We start from the raw sequence: 18,588 nt of genomic DNA, 5'->3' as shown, positions 1-18,588 counted from the left end.
TCAAATAATATTTTTCTTGGCCATGTCTACTTTCCTATTATCCTAAACTACTACAAGCCAAGGGGAAAAAAAGATAACGAATTCATACCACTTTTTCCCCTGAAAGCAGGAGAGCCTGATACTTTCCTCGAAAAGTAAACTCCCCAGTGCATGCTGTGAGGTGGGATAGTGAACAGTGTGATGACCGGACAGTGGCTACAGGCCTGAGCACTCTCCTCCCCATTGGAAGAATTTAGAGTCTCCTTCCATTGGTCTTATCTGCCCGGTCCCAGGTCTCTCACACAGGGCCTCTCCCTCTCTGAGCATGGTTTTTAAGGTCATTTTTAAATCTCCTTTTCTCTCTCAGGAACTCTTCTTGGGTGTAAAATCAGTGTCATTAAAACAGATGGAAGGATGTTTTGTTTACATGATCCCTGGTAGCACATTAGAGGCTTTTCACATGCCAGGCCACCTCCACCAGGCAGATGAGAATCTCTGGAGCCGAGCCCTGCTCCAGAACAGATATACCTGGCAGTGTCAGGGTGAAGGCGAGGCAAGGCAACATGGGTAGGGGGCAAGATGTACAGAAGCTGTTGGTTACAGTAAGAACATAAAACTGGAGATGTTGAAGGACCATTATCATCATTCAGCCTAAGTTCATTTGCCTTCTAGACATGAAAGATTCAGCCTGGAGAACATAAAAACTCAAACACAAGATAAACTGAAGTCACTGGCAGCTGAGACTAAGGACTCCTGGTTCAGGAGACAGTGAATTCTCCACATCGCTTAGTCCTAGTTGTGATACCAGGAAGGACTCAACCAGGAAACTTATAAGAACTCTGTTATGTTATCCAGTATGTTCTATCTTTTTTCTAAGATAATTTAGATAGTTTCTTATTAGAACAATACTTAGATGAATGTGTTGTGAAGAATTGGGTCTTTCTTTTACTTAGAAGACTTAACACCCATATCAACCACATAAATGGCATTAGGGCTGATTACTGGCCTATGGAAACTTAAAACTTCAGAATGACTGAAGGATCTAAGGTCTCCACTTTTGCAGGATTAAACTGAGGTTACCTCGAGGAGTGCTGGGTGTGAACAACTTAATGAATGTGCTTTTATTTGAACTGTAATAGTTCAGACAGACGGTGCAGGGAATTATGAGACCTCTTGTTTTTTTCTTTGTAAGAAGACCTGAGTCCACAGTTGCAGGCCACTCTGGCGTGATTTAGGGAGATGAATCCATCCAAAGGCCAACACAATCTATATCAGGGAGACTAAGGTTGGGGGCCAGCTCTACAGAGCCTGTGGAATAAATGTAACCAACCAAGAACATACCTCAAGAAGGAAGACCTCCCAGATTCTCTGTTAGCCAAGTGTCACAGTTGGTTCTTGTTAACACTCAGACATACCTTAGAGAAGGGAATCCCAGTTTTCTTAATTGCCAATTGATGTACAAGTGCCTGGCCTGTACAGTGCCAACCCTGGGCCTTGTGAGAAAAGTAGCTGAATTTGAGAATGAGATCAAAGCAGTAAACAATGCTCCTTCACGGTCTCTGCTTCAGTTCCTGCCTCTGCGTTGCTGCCTTGGTTTCCCCCAGTGATGAACTTTAACCTATAAGCCAAGTATGCACTCTCCTGAGTTGCTTCGGTCATGGTATGTTATCCCAGTAGCAGAGAAACAAACTAAGACATCAGGATTAAAATAAACATGTCCCCAAATAGCAGAACACATCTGGGATGCCCTGCGTCTTTTCAACTCTGATGATGTGCAGTGAAATAAAGTCTTCCAGACTAAAGCAAGGCCAGTTACTAACCGTCTACTGTACCCACAGATAGGGCCTGGGAAAAAGAAAAACAATCATGAGACATTGTCCTTGATGTCAGAAAACTCTTATACAGTTAAGTAGTGGTCTGATCATACTGACAGGGGGGTAGGTGGTTGACATCATTATATTTTATTATTCTTATTTTAATTTGCAATCTTTACGAGTTTTAGAATCTGACATAAAATTAGATCAAGTGAACAAAAGAGAAAAAGAAATCCAAAAAGCTCATTGAGTCACTTGATTTAATCATTAAATAGTCCGATCTCAATAGTGCAATTGCTATCAATAAATTCTAATTAACTAATTTTGTGTATTTAAAAAGATAACTCCCGTCTTTGAGATTTCATTTTCAGAGAAACAAAACAGGAGCTGTGCCAGAGTTGGACAGAGGAGTGGGAGCCCTGGAGGGAAACAGTGTGCTCTGTACCCTGGGGAGAGAGTCCAGGACTACAGTCTTTGCCCTCACACTTGCTCAATACTCAAAGAGCGCAATTTCACACTTCTTACCACAAAAACAACTTTCTTTTCCCACTTCGGTTAAAAATAAAGCCAAAGTGTGATACAAATGGTTTTATGTGTTTGTGGATTTTTTTTTATAACTCAAGCATTATTTTAAAACATGACCATTGGGATGTGAACACATAGACACACACACACACACACACACACACACACACACACACACACTAGCATAAGGTAAATGGCTATAGGAGAAGTGATGGAATGACAAGGTCCCAGTTATTAAGAAAGAATCCTGAAGTGTATAAATCTTTCTACTTATTGACTCTGTGGTTTCAATACTAGTTGCCATAAGCAGAGGCAGCACAATGGGAAGTCATAGTTTATATGGCATTTAAAAATTATATTTCTCCTTGCTGTGTAGCATGAGTGTTTGTCAATACATCTCCCTTTCTCTACTGTCTGTTGGTGTAACCAATGCTAACATACTGTCAGTGGGGTGGTCAAGCCTGTCACACACAGAAGCAAGACTAGACTTCTTGTCACATCATGGTCGCGTCTCCGTCACTGACACATCCCACCTCTCAGACGTACTAATACTGAGTATCATATGAAAGATGAAAAGCGTTCTTGGGGACACTGTATGTGGTAGCACATGCTTTCGATTCCAGCATTCTAGAGGCATAACCAGCAGATTTCTGTCCGTTTATGATGCCAGGCTCGTCCACACAAGGTTAAGACCATCCAGGGCTACTCGCTGATACCTTCCTTTAAAAAAAGTAGATATTGACTATTTTCAAGTAAAATGATTTTCCATTGAATATAATCTTTTAAAAATAATGTTTTATTAGTTCTTTGGGAATTCACTTTGTCCATTTTGATAACACCCACCCATCTACTTCACCTCCAAGATCCACACCCACCAGTGCATTCCCTTTCTTCTTTTAAAACCCACCATGTCCTGTTTGTGCTGTACATATCATCTTTGGGTGATATCTCTCCTAGAGAATGGTCAATGTATCATTACTGGAGTCTCACCAATAAAGGAATCTGATTCTCCCTTTATACCTACTGATTTGAGTGATTGATTAATGAAGCAAGTTTAATAACTTATGAATTTGAAAAATATTCTAGAAATTACATGAATTCACACATACAATTTTCACTTGCATATGTTTGTTGTGACTACAACCTAACACAGTGTCCATCTTCCTAGAATACAATTATATTGTGTGAAATTTTTTCATGAGCTTTTATTTTGTCATGTGAGAGTTAGCAATATATTTATTAATTGGTTCTAACTGTAATCAATTTGGAATAAAACCATTTTATCTAAATGATGGGACATAATGTGTTCTAGAACTTTAAGTCCCAAAGTAGAGTAAAAATTGTACAGGACTTGCTACCCATTCTATAGCATCTGCGTGTGTCACTTCACTTCCTCCTTCGGTGTCCCTATGAGACAAGGCTTGCACTTATCCCCAAGTTAACTTAGAATTCTGGAAGTTAAGTAATTCATCCAACAGACAGAATGTGAATCCAGGCAGCCTGAATCTAGAACTATTATAATTTGACATTAAGGGATTAATTCAGTAAGTTTCCACTTATTTCCTTCCTTCTGCTCCTATAAACCCCTTATCTGTTTCACTGACACTCAGAGGCAGGTCCATTTTCTTTCGCCATCATGACAAAAGGCAGGGGCCCAAGTGACTACAGTTCCTTCTAACCCATCACATGAGATACATTTGAACCCAGCATATTAAAAATGTTTATTTCTAAGCAGAGGTTCTGTAGATGCCATGAGCGGCAGAGTGATTTCTTAACCATCTCAGTGATTGGTAGGTCCCTAACTCCATTAATTTTTCATTATCAAGAAACTCAAGTTATTGAAATGTCACCGCACTGGAAGGCAGTTCTGAAGTTCTGAAGAGCTTCAGCCTTGTTTGATTCCATGCCACATGACCTCGCTATTACCTCACACTATTTTTGAACCTCTGCTCCTTAGTCAGTAAAGCAGATGTGACACAGATGGCCTGGAAATGCTGTGACAGAAGAAACACGTAAAGTTCTCAGCACCACCAATGGCGGATGCTCGCAGATGTTGTACAGACACTGCTCTTGGCTGATGTGGACCAGATTCAAGTGTGCTCAGCATTTTCAGGTCTTGAACACACTTTGTATAGGCTTCAGTGAGAAGATTACCGATTAGAGAGATGTATGAGCAGTGCACATGTCAGTAAAATCCATGCTATCGACTCTTTAGACATAAAACTCATTACCGAATCTATGCACACACTGCTGATTTCTTCAGAGAGGTTCCCTTTAGAATATTGTTTAGCTTGTCAACAAGAGAAGTATCAGCACTTTAAAGTTACGTAAGTAAGGAGACTGTAACTAATCTATACTGAGGCATACGCCATCGCCCAAGTCCAAATGTTTTCACTAAGATCAGTGTGCTCCCTGGGAAGCAGAGTATGAAATCAGGATGAGTTTCCCCTCAGTCTACAAAGGACTGTGATTGCAAGGCAGAGTGGAGACTAGAGCAGTGAATCTGTCGAAGTGAGGAAGTGTTGGATCTGGAAGAAAAGGAAAGTACTGGGTTGGGAAGATGGCTCAGTTGGCAAATTGCTTAAGATCCTCCCCCACCCCTCCAAAAAAAATGACGCAAGGTGGTGCACACCTGTAATTCCAGCATGAGAAATTTAGAAACAAGAAGATCCATGGAGCTCACTAACTGAACCATTGCATTCTGTGTTCATTGAGGGTGCTGTGGCTGGAAATTAGGTCGTAAGCCATTGAGGAAGACACCTGGAATCTACCTCTGTCCTACACATACCACTTGGACAGGAATCTCCTAACATATACACACACATACATACATACATACATACATACATACATACACACACACACACACACATACACACACACACACACACACACACACACATACACACACACACACACACACACAACTACAAAATGAAAGAAAAGGAAAGTACTGGGCTGGGAAGATGGGAATGGGAAAGGGTAAAGCATGCTCACTGAGGTCCTTCCTGCTTCATCCATTGACGTCTTGTGGGATGTTAATGCTACTGTACTAAATTTCAAAGATTTAAAAATAATCAGGTAGGATTCTGAAGCATATGTTAGTATCAGAATAGCACCAGACAGAAAGCTATTTTCGATGACAAAATAGAGTCATCGAAGGGAAGCAGATACTGTTCGTTTACACCTGTGTACAGAGGGCTGCTACAGCAATGGCGGGAGTTCACGTGGGCAGGGAAGCTGGTACGAGGAACAGCGAAGTAGGCGTGTAATTCTCACATGGTACCTCCTTCTATTTGGGGAACAGTTATCTCTACTGATGTAGCTGCTACAAAAGCTCCCAGAAGAGGAGTGTTGTTTAATTGGCCTTTTTAGATGTTATTAAAACACTAATTTTTCTCGCATCTAGTCCTCTGTCCTGGGCTAGAGTGCACTCAGTCTCCTCAGCCAATTGAGCTTCTAAGTTCCTCTTCTGAGAGATTTCACACTAGAAAGACATCACCGTCTGACTCAACAATACCAAAACGACCCTAGGAAATCAGTAGGAGGAAAAGAGAGAAGATGCAGGAATTTTACGTCCCAGTAAAATTCTTACTTTGAAAAATCAAGGCTTAGAAAGGTGCATTTCAAATCACTGAAGAGCCCATTGGAAATTGGTTACTAATGAGAAAGGCTGTAAGTCACTTGAGTCATAGAATGATTCATAAATTAAAATATTTACCTGAAGCTTGGGATCAAAAGGGAAATGACTGTTACCCAAGACTAATTTCTGAAAGCACCAAGCACTAATATTGCCTCAATTTTCTGAATGACTATGATCTCTAAAATAAAACTAGAAGAGAGTTTGTTGAAGAAAATGTTGTGGATGTCCAGAAAGTATTTCACACATTGATAAGTTTTAGATAAGGACCATTTTAAAACGAGTTACTGAGGGAAGACTGCTAAACAAACAACCTGCCGGGCCAAATACTCTTCCCGCTGGATTTTCTTCACATGGAATTACTATAGCAGATCGCTTATTCCAAGTGAGAAATATGGATGAAAATTAAGCTCAATAGAAGGACGAAGCAAATTCCTCTAACTATTTTATGCTATTTGTCCATTTTTATTATTGTATTATATATTATATTTGTATTATTTGTGTATTATATTATTTTATATACAGGATATATACAGTTACTGGTGACTGTATGGTGCTTGCAGTGTGAAGAACTAAGTAAGTGTAAGAACTAAGACGCTCCGATGAATAACTATCACGGAAAGTCAGTGCCATGCAGAGTGCGAAGCATGGGCACCGGGCGAGAGGGAAACAGGGCATCCATGTTGTCTCCGTGAGATCATTAACCTTTGCATGGAGAGCTAAGGAGCGCTTCACCTCTCAACAGCACCCCCAGCTCCTGGCCCATCCCAACCCCACTGCGGATCTCAGCCTGCATGCCTTCCCAGGATTGAAAACTCACCATCCTAGCACCAGCTTTTCCCCTGAACTATCTCTTCGGATCTTTCCTGGTCTCTGCTCCGAAGTCATTTGCCCAATTCTAGGAGTCACACGACCCTGTCTTGGATTGTCCCTCATCAGCAGTAAAAATGACACAGTGAACTGCGTGTGCTCTACATCTGTGAGGCTTTCCCTTGACCTGTCTTTACAAACACAATGATAGGCTTTCAGCCTTAGTGACTTGTAAAATGGCTTCTTGGTCTTCTACCTCTCCTGACCCCAGTAGTCTGATCTATATTCTGCTGAGAGATTGATCCTCCTGGTTTATAACTCGGATGATGAAAGCCCATCTCAAGCACTTCTAAAGGTCTTAATTGTCAACTATAAGAATCAATATTTATTTATTTGGAAGTGTGGGACTCAAACCCAGGGCCTTATACAAGTTAAGAATCTGCCTCAACCTGGGCTACCTCCAGGGATATTCATCTCTACTTTCCATGCTGTGAATTAATATCTCTTATACTATTCTTTGCACTCTGTTGTCTAGTATGCAGCCAGAATCAAGATATGCCTTCCTTATATTCCTAGACTAGAATACACTGATGCCTTAACAATGTCCTCATTTTTAAAAAATTCCACATTCACCTGGAGTCTCCCAAGTTGCAATGTTCATCCCATTCTTAGGAAAACTTGTGTGTTTCCCCAATACACCAAACTGGGCAACTTGTGAATTTTCTATACCCATTCATTATTTATTCCTCAAGCTCTACAATAATTTATATATATATATATACATATATATATGCACATATACTATATACATATACCACACACATACACATATTTCTATGTGTGTATATATATATATGTTCTAGTTGGTCATCCATTTTCTTGGAATCTTTATTTAACATCTCTGAGTCTCAGAGTTAAAAGCTCACCCCTTTAGACTTAAAAGTCACTGGAGTATCTGCTCAGTTTTAAATACAACATAAAAGGCTTCAAGAAAGAGTGACTGTTCCCTTTGGGAACCTCTGGGACATATTTCTACAGAGCAGCTTTCCATGTTGCAAGCTGCAAAGTCTTAGGACAGCATCCTAGAGACCAAAGCCTCTTGCAGCCATGCACATATTCTCTGGGTTTCAACAAAAGTCTCATTGCCTAGGTCGTGTTTATTTAAATCTGAGCTTGATAAAAAACACCAGCAAGGGAAGTACTCAATTTCTCAGAAGAAGATCATATTCAGAGATCAATTTCAGAGCAAAAAGCATGCTTTTGCTCGACAGTCTGAATTTTAGAGCCAAAATGTCTCCCTCCCCAACCCCAGTAATTGAATCTGCTGATAAATTTGTTTATCATCCTAACTGTGAGGGGACCATGAAACTCTGAACTCAATGTACTCTTGGTACAGGGAGTTAAGGAAAGAACCGACTAGGTGAACTTAGGAAATGCTTCATTTCCTGTGCCCAATCTGTGAAGGAAACATCAACTGGCAGAGCCAGGTGCATCAAAGCCATCGCGTCCACAGGAAAATCTCTGTGTCCCACCCAGGCCTCTCTCAAGGGTCCACCTGTAGTGCCAAGATACAACTTCCTTTTCTAGGATTAGTCTCTGACTCTGTCCCTGTCTCTGTCCCTGTCCCTGTCCCTGTCCCTGTCTCTGTCTCTGTCTCTGTCTCTCTCTGTCTCTTCTCGCTCCTCCTCCATCCATCTCCCTTCCTCTCTCCCTCACTCTTTCTCCTACCTCCTCCTCTGCCTCCTTCCCTCCCTCATTTCCCCCCACTCCCTATACAGATTTCAAGTTATCAAGTAGGTTTGTTGGCAGATGTGAAGGAAATACTGTCTAAATATTTTTACTGCCCAAGTGAGAAATTAGCCAGCATGGGCTAATAACTCATTAGAAAGCTGGGAAAGCAAGTGGACACTTGACCAGTGAGCAAGAGGAGGCTGGTATTTTCCCTAAATGACGGTAGAAAACAATCTGGGCCATTCTGCGTAGTACTCCATGGTAGCTTCTTTCTTTTAGTCCCAGTAGGGAGGCCAAGTCCACTGGCCTTTTTCCTCTTTGTTTTCAGGACGTGCAGCCCGTCCAGCATTTAAACCGTCTGCACACTCTGAGGTGTGTAGCCCCGACGTGCTGAAGCGCCGAAGCCCAGGCTTTCGGAATTTATATTAGTCAGGCACACAATTTTGAGCAGTGCCTAGCAGAGTTGACGTTCTCAATTGTTCTCAGATGTACTGAAGAGTTACTTAGAAGCAGGCCATTGCATTCACGGTCACTTTTGTAAGAGTGACTACATTCCTCATGGACACTTTGTAGAAACCCAAATTCTCAGTCACTCTTACAGCTTTCTAGCCAGATTCATAACAAGCAACTGAATGATGCTTCAGATTTATCCTAAATTTATAAAAGTATCTTTAAAAAAGTTACTGATGAAATGTGAACTCAGGTTGGACCATGGATTTTATTTTATTTTTTTCTAATTCTGACTGTTTATAAATTCAAATCTTGTAAGCAGTAAACTTTGGAAAAGGGCACAAGCAAATAAAATTAGAGCTGAGTTTTCTGGATTACTCTGCCACCCCCCCTCCACATATACCCTCCCACAGTGCATGCCCCCACCCTCAGAGTCAGAGCCAATCTCCCCCCAAATGTGCCTTCTTTGGGCAGCTTGAGTTTTACCTTTTGCACTTATTAAATCTATCTAATACTAGAATTGCTTACTTCTTTCTCGCAATGTTGCATTTACCATTGTGTGCAAGGAAAACACCTTATTCATTTTCATATTTTTTGCATTGCCCAATCCGGACCCCAATAAACCTTAAGAATAGTTAGAAATAAAAATGAGCATTCTTGTAACTGCCCATCAGTGCAGGGTAATGTGCATCTGAGTTTCTTTACCTGCCTCAGTGGTGGCTTTGCCTTGTTCTGAAAGTTACACAAAGTGTTATTGATTATGTGTGTATATATTTCTGTAAGAGAAGTGGATACATTTCAATCTCTACTTCCCCAGTCCCCTAAGATGCTAACACTCACCTAATAGCGAATCACCATTCACTTCTCCTCTTACCTACCAGAGCTGAAAGAGAGCTGGGGCTGTTGTTGAAGACATTGCCAACACTGTTTCAATGTTGGACTCTCACTCTTATGGGGTCCACTTATTACTCTGGGCCACTGACAGAAAAGAACATTATTTTGTTTGTTTGTTTTTGTTTTGACCTAGCACACTTTTTGCCAAAATTCTATTTTTAATGTAAGTTAAATGTAAGTTAATACATTTTCTAAGACATTTTACCAATCTGTTAAACACACTTTCAGGCCCTCATACCAGCAAACATTTCCCTTCAGTAGAAACAAGCTCTCTACTCCTGGCACGGCCTCCAGGGCCCCTTCCAAACCTAACTCCATGTACTCCATTCAGCCAATCAACCATCAACCCATCAGAACTGCAGGAGAAGCCTCCTAAGATCAACTGAGCCCAGAAACTCTCTACCTGACATTTTCACACCATCAGAAAGATATGAGGACTGTACCTTTGCTGTTCTCACCACGGCATAGACTGTTGGACAAAAGGAAGAAGAGAGCAGTCACTTGAAGCAGCCGCATGGTGCCCGGGATGTTCTCAGTGGCTTTGCTCTCCCGGGTAAGGCAGGGAGCGATTCCTCCCAGCCTGACCAGGCCGTATGAGCAAATGGAAAAGGTGCACTGGATGTGAGCAGACGCTGCCCATTCCTACTTATTTTGGGGATTCTGATAAAGAACTAGAGGAAATACACACACTCCCTTTGGGAGGTCAGCGGAGAGGAGATTTATTGTTTCAGCCCCTTACAGGAACTCTTTTTTTCCCCTCTCTCTTCCTTTGGCAGCTACTTGTGTTTTTGTTACCGCATTATTTTGCTCTTCTTCAACAAAAAGGTCAGGATGGGATTTGAACAGGAAGAGACCCTTCTTGAGAAAGGGCCAGAGAGCTTTCTAACTTTTGTTTTGAAAGTGTCTTTTAGAGAAGCTGTAAAGAGACCTCACCAAGCTGCCCCTCAGTTCGGTTCAAAAGGCTGTAACTTCCCGAGGGTTGGGTTTGAGCACAAAAATCCACAAGGAAGTTCGTTTCTTCTCTCTTCCAACTCATAAGCCAAGTCAGTGAAGACCACCTTGTACAGGCAAATGCGAGTACTAATTGGATTGTGCTGTGAGCTTGAGGAAGGAAGCTGGCTTCTTAGTGCTGTCCAACGAGGTTTTCAAGACATTTCTAACAGAAGTAAACACAGATCTAATGTTAGCCCCTTCTTATTGCTGGTTCTGAGGCCACCCTCTTAGGTTGCATGCAGGCTGAATTCATGTCAGGAAAGTGCACCACCACTAAGTTATATCCACAGCTGACATTCCTGGCTTTTATTAGTAGGTTTTTATGAAGAATGAGAAAAAATTACACTGTAGGTATAAGGGATCTGCCTGGGATGGCTTGGGTGGAATCAACTATCACAGGGCATCGGCGATGTTGGGAATTATGTGTTCTGTAGGACCAAACACCAACCAGTAGTTCCTTTGCTCTTAGTGATGACTGATTTATACCTGATGATTGCACAGCCAGATCCCTGAACACAGCCCTTGTGAAGAGCAGGGTCAGAAGATTCCTGAATTCCCAAGGCACAGGCTTCACATCGCAGTGGACTGCTCTTTAAAACACCTTAGGTAAGGCTTACTAGAGGATGCTAATGGGTTCTTACAGACTAAACTACACAATTAGACCTTAACCCATGTCTAAGGAGATCATCCGTTTCCTGTGAGACATGCTGCTGCCTCATTTCCTGCTTGCTGCTGCTGCTGCTGCTGCTGCTGCTGCTGCTGTTGCTGCTGCTGGGGAGAGGGGTGTAAGGTTTAGGGCCTTAGTGTTTGAGACTCTCAGCATGATTACCATGCATTTTCGCTAAGGGTACCAGACACCCATACCTGGAAGACTTACTCCTGATAGATGGTCAAGCTACTTTTACACATTTTGTTACTTGATTTTGATTGTGTGTGTGTGTGTGTGTGTGTGTGTGTGTGTGTGTGTGTGTGTACCTGGGGTACATTGTATATGTATGAACCAATGGGTGTAGGTATGTGGACCCATATAGTTGCAAGGAGAAACTGGAGAAACCAGAAGTTGATTTTTTTTTTTTTGAGACGTCTGTCCCTGAACCTGGCTGTCAGGTTAGATGAGCTTCTGGATTTGTCTCTTTTCACATCTAAGCACTAGGGGTGCACACACACTGCCATAGCTGTCTCAAAACTCAGGTCTTCACGATTTTGCAACAAACACTTTATCCACTGAGCCACCACACCAGCCCTATACACAAGGCGTTTAGACGACAGAAGACCACGTGCTGAAATAGAAAGGAACAAACTAATAAACACAAAACTGCCTGAGGTTAAAAAGAAATTCCAAAAATCTCAACCAACCAACTAAAACAACAAACAAACAAACAAACAAACAAACAAACAAAAACGTAGTAAAGTTGGCCAGCTTTGTTTCAGTGAGTGAGACACTGAAGCTTAATTGAAACAGTAAGGATCCAGAAGAGACATATCAATGAGGGACACCCTTCCTGGGTTGGGGGTCCCTTGACACTATGCATTAAAGCTCTTAGAAAACATGGATTAAAGTGTTGTTTGAGCCTTATTCATTTATTTTCCTTTGCAGAAGTTTTTCTGAAGCCACCAAGACAACTTGTTGGGTGGAGGTGTTTGCGGTCAATTGTTTCATCTCTGCGACAGACGTGGTGAAAGAGAGAATTGATTCCTACAAGTTAGCCAATGACTTCCACACATGGGCACCATAAATAAACAAATGATAATAGGAGATTTTAAATGTGTTTCTGGAACGAACACATATTATTTTTGTCTTTAAACCACAAGAGAATGTACCCTGCCTTTCAATTTTTGTTTGAGTAAATACTTGTAAAATTTAATACTTAGGTTATACATTTACACAGGCATTACCAAATATTTGGTGTTCTTAACAGCTTGAAGGTTTTAATCATTTTGTGGTATGTGACTTAAGGACAGTTTGATAAAAGAAAATAGGTGACAAGAACAATATTATTCTATCCTGAAAGAAAAAATTGTGTATATTTGTTTTTCTCACACATCACTCTAGATTTTAATCCAGAGTGTAAAAAAAAAGGATGCTGTTACAAATGAGGTCACAAAAGAACCATCTCACAGTTCATCTGAAGCACTCGCCCAGGGCTGCCTGTGACATCACTGACTCCTGAGACACTGGATGCCAAGACTGTAACCATGGTGACTTCTCTCAACCTGCGTGTCCCTGAGAAGATTCACTGAGATGGCGCTATTGTTAAAGCCACAAGGAAAAGCCTTCTCCATACGTGTCTCTGCCATCTCTTCATGATGAATAAAATAATTGTCTAAAGTAGTTGGAAAGCAAAGGGGAGATCTCACAAACTGGCAGATTCCAAACTCCCTCCTTGAGTGCTGTACTCAGGGGCTGAAATATTTGTTCTCTAAGTGCCTAGATTCCCCCCTACAAAACCAAGGATGAATACTACACCTCTCTCTAATACTGTGTGGTGAAGGAAGTGAGATTCTGGGAGGTCATTTCACAGTGCCTACTGAAATAAGTAAAACAAGAAAAGAAACCTGACCTTGTCTTCTAGAATCGTTAGGCTAAAGTAAGTTGTTTCAGCCCAGTGGTGTGTCTCCACGCCATTAGGATTCTACAGGAGGCATTATTTCAGAGGGATAAAGCTGACTTTGAAAGAAAGGTGTTGAGCGTCACAAGGACCTGAGAAGAGAAGATAGATAGCCTGAACTGTTATTTTAAGACGTTTGCTCTGTGCTCTGCTTTAATGTGTTCTGAGTGTCAGTGTTCTCAGTGGAGATGGGGCCTGGCACTTGTTACTGGAGAGATAAGAATTGGCTAGTCTCTTGTCGTCCCTGAGAACAGAACTACAACTCAAGGGACGTTTAGAACTCATGCTTGGAAAAATAGCAATTCTCCCTCCTACCAAAATGACCATCCATGATAAAGAAGTTAGCGATTGGACCAAAGCTATCCTACCAACAGTCCTGGTTCATTATTACTCAGGTGAGAATTGGGAATTGTGGTGAGCTGTCTTGGGCCTCCAAAGCCATTCTCTGGCACATTCTCTAACCACCCACCCCTGTTCACTCAACACTTAATGTTGGTCTTTTCCACATACACTGATTCCCTAAGTTTGCATAAATCTATCAGTACAGAGAGGCAAGAATCAGGAGTGTTATAAAAGCAATGGTTCAGGAATAAGATCTATATTTATTTCAGTGCAAATATAGAAATCCTCTCTTACAAACTTGGAGCCATCTCTCAGCAGATGGAATGATTGGAACGTTCTTCTTTGTGAGACAATCCAATCTCCTGTTTCAAAGGGTTCAGCATCCGTTCCCGAGCCCTTACCTGTGTTTATGACCTGAGAAAACTCTGTCACAAATGGAATCTTCCCATACAAAACTGAGCCTATTGATTATGTTTATCATACTAATAGAAAAGGTGGTGCTTTTCTAAGAAATAATACTTTCCCATGTGTGCATTTTCAAAAATTGACTTGGAATCATTTACCTCAGTGCCCAGAAGCAATATAGCATTAGCGTTTCATTTCATCACAGCAGCCAAGATGGCTATCGCAAAAGAGTTAATTTTTATAACAACTTTATTCAAATTTCTTTTTGGGTCAACTGCTGCCCGCATGTCACCCTGTGTCTGATATTTCTTATTTTTGGTGTGCAAAAAGTAGCATTTTAGGGAAACATTTTTTACGCCAGAATACATCTTTTAAAATGATTGAATCCTTCCATGTAGAAGTGTGAGATTTAGTGCTGGAAATAGGACTCGGGGATTTAGAGCACTCCTTGCGCTTGCAGAGGACCTGGATACGATTCCCTGCACTCTTCATCTGTAACTCCAGTTCCCCGGGGCAATCTGATGCCCTCTTCTGGCTGCGGTAGGGATTGTGCTCACGCAACAAAACACATGCAAACAATTATTTTTTCAGCGTGAGATTTAGGTGAACTACTGTTATACGTCATTCCATTTTCACGCTCAGTATGCTCCACCCACCTCTGCTAATTTGCCTCTGGCTGTGCACACATAACCTTTTCTGCCTCTGGCTGTGTACACCCCCCTGCCTCCCGACTCCCCCACCTCCCCGTCGGCGCTATGTCAGTTGCTCAGAGGTTCTGAAATATCCTTTGAATCTTCTTCTCCTTAGCCATTTTGTAACAATCAAAGAGTACGTTCAGATCAGCCAGTTTAAAGTCATGATGAGGTGATTTATTTGTTTTTCCCCTTTCAAGTTCCAGATCAATTGATGTTAGTTCTACCAAAAGAATGTGTCAGTTTTTCCTTTTTCTCCTTAGCAATAAAGAAAGCTAACTGCAAGCATAGCCTTGTGGTATTCCGGGAAGCAGGAATCTAGAGTTGGAAGTGACGTGTCTGGTGCTGATCATTGAACTCCCTAATGGCTCAGGTACGGAAGAGTTGCTTCTGGGAAGATGAACAGAGAGATTCGGGATGGGGCTGTTCTCCTCACGGTTGTGGCTACTAAATCAGCGCATGCCTACTGATCACTTAGTTTGGTTTTTATCTTCAGGTGCTGTGTCTTAGACTGGTGTTCTGTGAAGAGATTTTGCAGATGTTGGTAGACAGGAAGCTCACCAAATGGCAGACCTTTTGTGTCAGTCACCTCTCCTGGTTGTATGGGTAACAGCACAATCTAACTTTCTATCTTCGTTAGGCTGCCTTCTCAGCTGGGATCCTAATCTTCAGGGGAAGTTTTCAGTTGGGCCCAACCCCTCCCTACTCCGTTTACCTGCTGCAACCTACATCCAGCAACAGGAGCCTTATTGACGTTTTCTGGCTCCGAAAGAGGAGTCACCCATCCTTCTCTGGCCTTTGACTTAGTTTCAGTCTGTACTTGACTCTCAAGTTGCCCATAGATTTAGTTTCTGCCTCAGTTTTCCACATTCTTTTAGAATTTCAGGACATTTGCTGAATTCTACCAGGCATGACTCACAGTGATACACGAGGTGGGTCGAAGGGCCAAGTCCAGAAGGATCTTCTTGAATCATGGAAATGTCTACTTCACTGATGTGACGGCTCGGTGGGAATGAGGGCTGGTAATAAAGCCCCAATTCGTGTTTATTTGTTTTTCTCTTTTGTTTAGTGCTATTGTAACGAAACGCCTGACACAGGCTCACGGCTTGGGAAGGTCAAGGGGATGGTGATGCAGTTAGTAGAGTTGTCCAGTGTGTCACTTATGGGTGGGTGGCAATGTCAGGGACAGAGGGAAAGAGAGCAAGGAGGGGCAATATGGGTGGGAGAGGTGACCAGGTTGGGAAGGGGGCAGGGGCAGTAGGGCAACAGTGACTGGCTAGCTCTTCCTTACAACATCACCTTCTGAGGATGACAGGGTCTTTCAGGAGCCATGAGGGTTTCTATTTCACGCTCTCAAAGCCCTAAGGAATCCTACTAGGACCACCCATATTATTACATAGCACTTTCCAATACCCCTGCACTACAATACAAACCTCCAACCACAAGGTACCTGTAGTGGTTTGAGTAGGATAGTTCTCCATAGACTCATATATGTGAATGTTCATGGAATGGCCTTAGGAGGGTGACCTTGTTGGAATAGGTGTGGCCATTTTGGAGGAAGTGTGTCACTGGGGGTGAGCTTTGAGATTTCAAATGCTCAAGCCAGGCTAAGTCACTCTCTTTCTCTCTCTCTCTCTCTCTCTCTCTCTCTCTCTCTCTCTCTCTCTTTCTCTTTCTCTTTCTCTTTCTCTCTGTCTGCTGCCTGTAGTTCTGTTTGTAGAATTGTCAGCTACTCTCCAGCACCATGCCTGCCTGATTTAATGACAATGACGATAGACTAAAGCTCATAGCTGTAAAGGAGCCCCAGTGAAATGTTTTCATTTGTGAGAGTCGCTACAGTCAGGGTCTCTCTTCACAGCAACAGAACATTGACTGAGACTCTAATGGGGACTTAGCACGTGTGCGCGCTCACGCGCGCGCGCACACACACACACACACACACACAGAGAGAGAGAGAGAGAGAGAGAGAGAGAGAGAGAGAGAGAATTGGCAAATACCTCAAGCAACTGACACTCCTTGCATTCCTGTTCGGTCATGTGACACAAGAACGGAGAGCGAGAGGCTTCCTCCAGTCTTCGTTTATTGATCTACAAAACAACAACCCTCAGTTCTGAGGTGAAGGGGGCACATCCTATTCTGTAAACCATTTGAACTCGAATATCTCACGACTCATTTCTAAGTGAAAACCAGACAGCTTTGGTAAATTTTCTCAAATTACTGAGTGAATCTTTTGCACACATGAACGCAAACAGTCTTAGCAGCAGGTGTTAATAACTAGGGGATGGCAAAAGTAAAATCCCTCCACCCATCAGAGTGGAACTTTTTTTTTAACAAAATGCAAATTGTTTCCTTTTTCAACAAACTCCTCAGAACAAATCCTTTCCATTTTGCCACCAACCAGAATTGCTTACAAATGCCTTGGACTTCATTAAACGTGCACTGCACATACATGACTGAACATGAGACAGCCTTGGACCAAGAACAGAGCTGTAACCCATCCTTCCAAATGTTGCCTCTGCTGAGAGAAAATGACACAGCAGCGGCCATTGCAAGTGGACCACGCCACACCTGAGTGTGTTTCCAACTGTAAAATCCTAACTTCCCGTCCGGTGGGGTCTGGGGTGTTGATAGCACAGAGGAGCCTGCTGCTCCGGCACTGGCTTGCTGTGCATGTTTAACCTTGTCTGTGTTTACCTCAGTCTTGGCACCAGACTCGCCCCGGAGAGACCTTCAAGAACATTTCTATTTAGTGTTTGCTCTGAGGCATAGGAAGCCTAAGAAAGGATCCAGGCATATGTATGAGGAAAGCATCTTGACAATTCCAAGGGCAACTGCGAGTTAATAATTGCTGGCAAGGGGCGTTAGGAAATCTACTTTTTTAAGTGTTTGCTTGGCACCAAAAGGAAACATCTGCATTTCCTGGCCCTCACTGTCAGACTCACCAAGAAAGCCCTCAGTTGAAGATTCAATAAATATTCTTAATCGACTCCTACCAAGACTTCTGAGTACCGATATCTAATCTATGTTTAAAAAGCAGCAACAACAATATTTTTTCAAAGTCCACTTATGTAATATTTTCTATCACATTAAACTGTAAGTTCCTTTTATGTGGCAAAATGCACAGTCAATTAATATTGGTTTGATCTTTTCCAAACCAAGGAGGAAACTCCACAGGAAGGCACGGTTAGTTCTTTGATTTTGAGGCCTTACGTTTCAAATGTTCTTGCCTATTTGATCACATCTAATTGGCACGCTGGTTTACAGAACAGGAAGAAATACCTGTAGATTTATAGAAATGGTTGAAGAGCAGAGCTTTCATAAGACTTCTTCCTACTTGGCCAAGGCGTCTTATAATCCCTCAAGTTTGAGACATGGTGACTGAGGTGTGATCTCACTAGGATGCTGCTATCTCTAAATTTCCAATGATCATCCCATGTTTTATTTCATGCCTCCAATGTTACCATGGACATTTATACCAAGTGGAATTCTCTTGAGAATATTCTGTGCTGAGCCATCGAGCACGAGCCTTTGTTTTGAGGCAGTAATTATATTCCGTTCAAATGAACCTGTTAACACATGCTCTATACAATTAGCTTCTTTTGAATATGACATATTTAATTACTTATATCTGAGAAAGTTGGGTTTCTTGGCCTATTAAATGAAGAGCCAGACTTCATTCAGACCTGATTAAGCCATCCTTCTGT

General features: G+C 42.0%; 1 protein-coding gene across 2 annotated transcripts in view; it reads right to left on the bottom strand.

Annotated features, from left to right (window-relative positions):
• Positions 1 to 10,466, bottom strand: part of Emcn (endomucin) — a 79,914-nt gene extending 69,448 nt beyond the window's left edge. The window contains exon 1 of one of the 2 annotated variants that reach the window (XM_087620770.1): positions 10,287 to 10,466. In XM_087620770.1, the coding sequence (XP_087476896.1) occupies positions 10,287 to 10,359 (73 nt within the window). In that variant the 5' untranslated portion in view covers positions 10,360 to 10,466. 2 annotated transcript variants of the gene reach the window in all.
• Positions 10,467 to 18,588: the final 8,122 nt, after the last annotated feature.

This window comes from Rattus norvegicus, chromosome 2 (genome assembly GCF_021556685.1).
Source record: "Rattus norvegicus strain SHRSP/BbbUtx chromosome 2, alternate assembly SHRSP_T2T, whole genome shotgun sequence".
Classification (NCBI taxonomy): Eukaryota; Metazoa; Chordata; class Mammalia; order Rodentia; family Muridae; genus Rattus; species Rattus norvegicus.
This window is presented reverse-complemented; position numbering and strand designations above follow the sequence as displayed.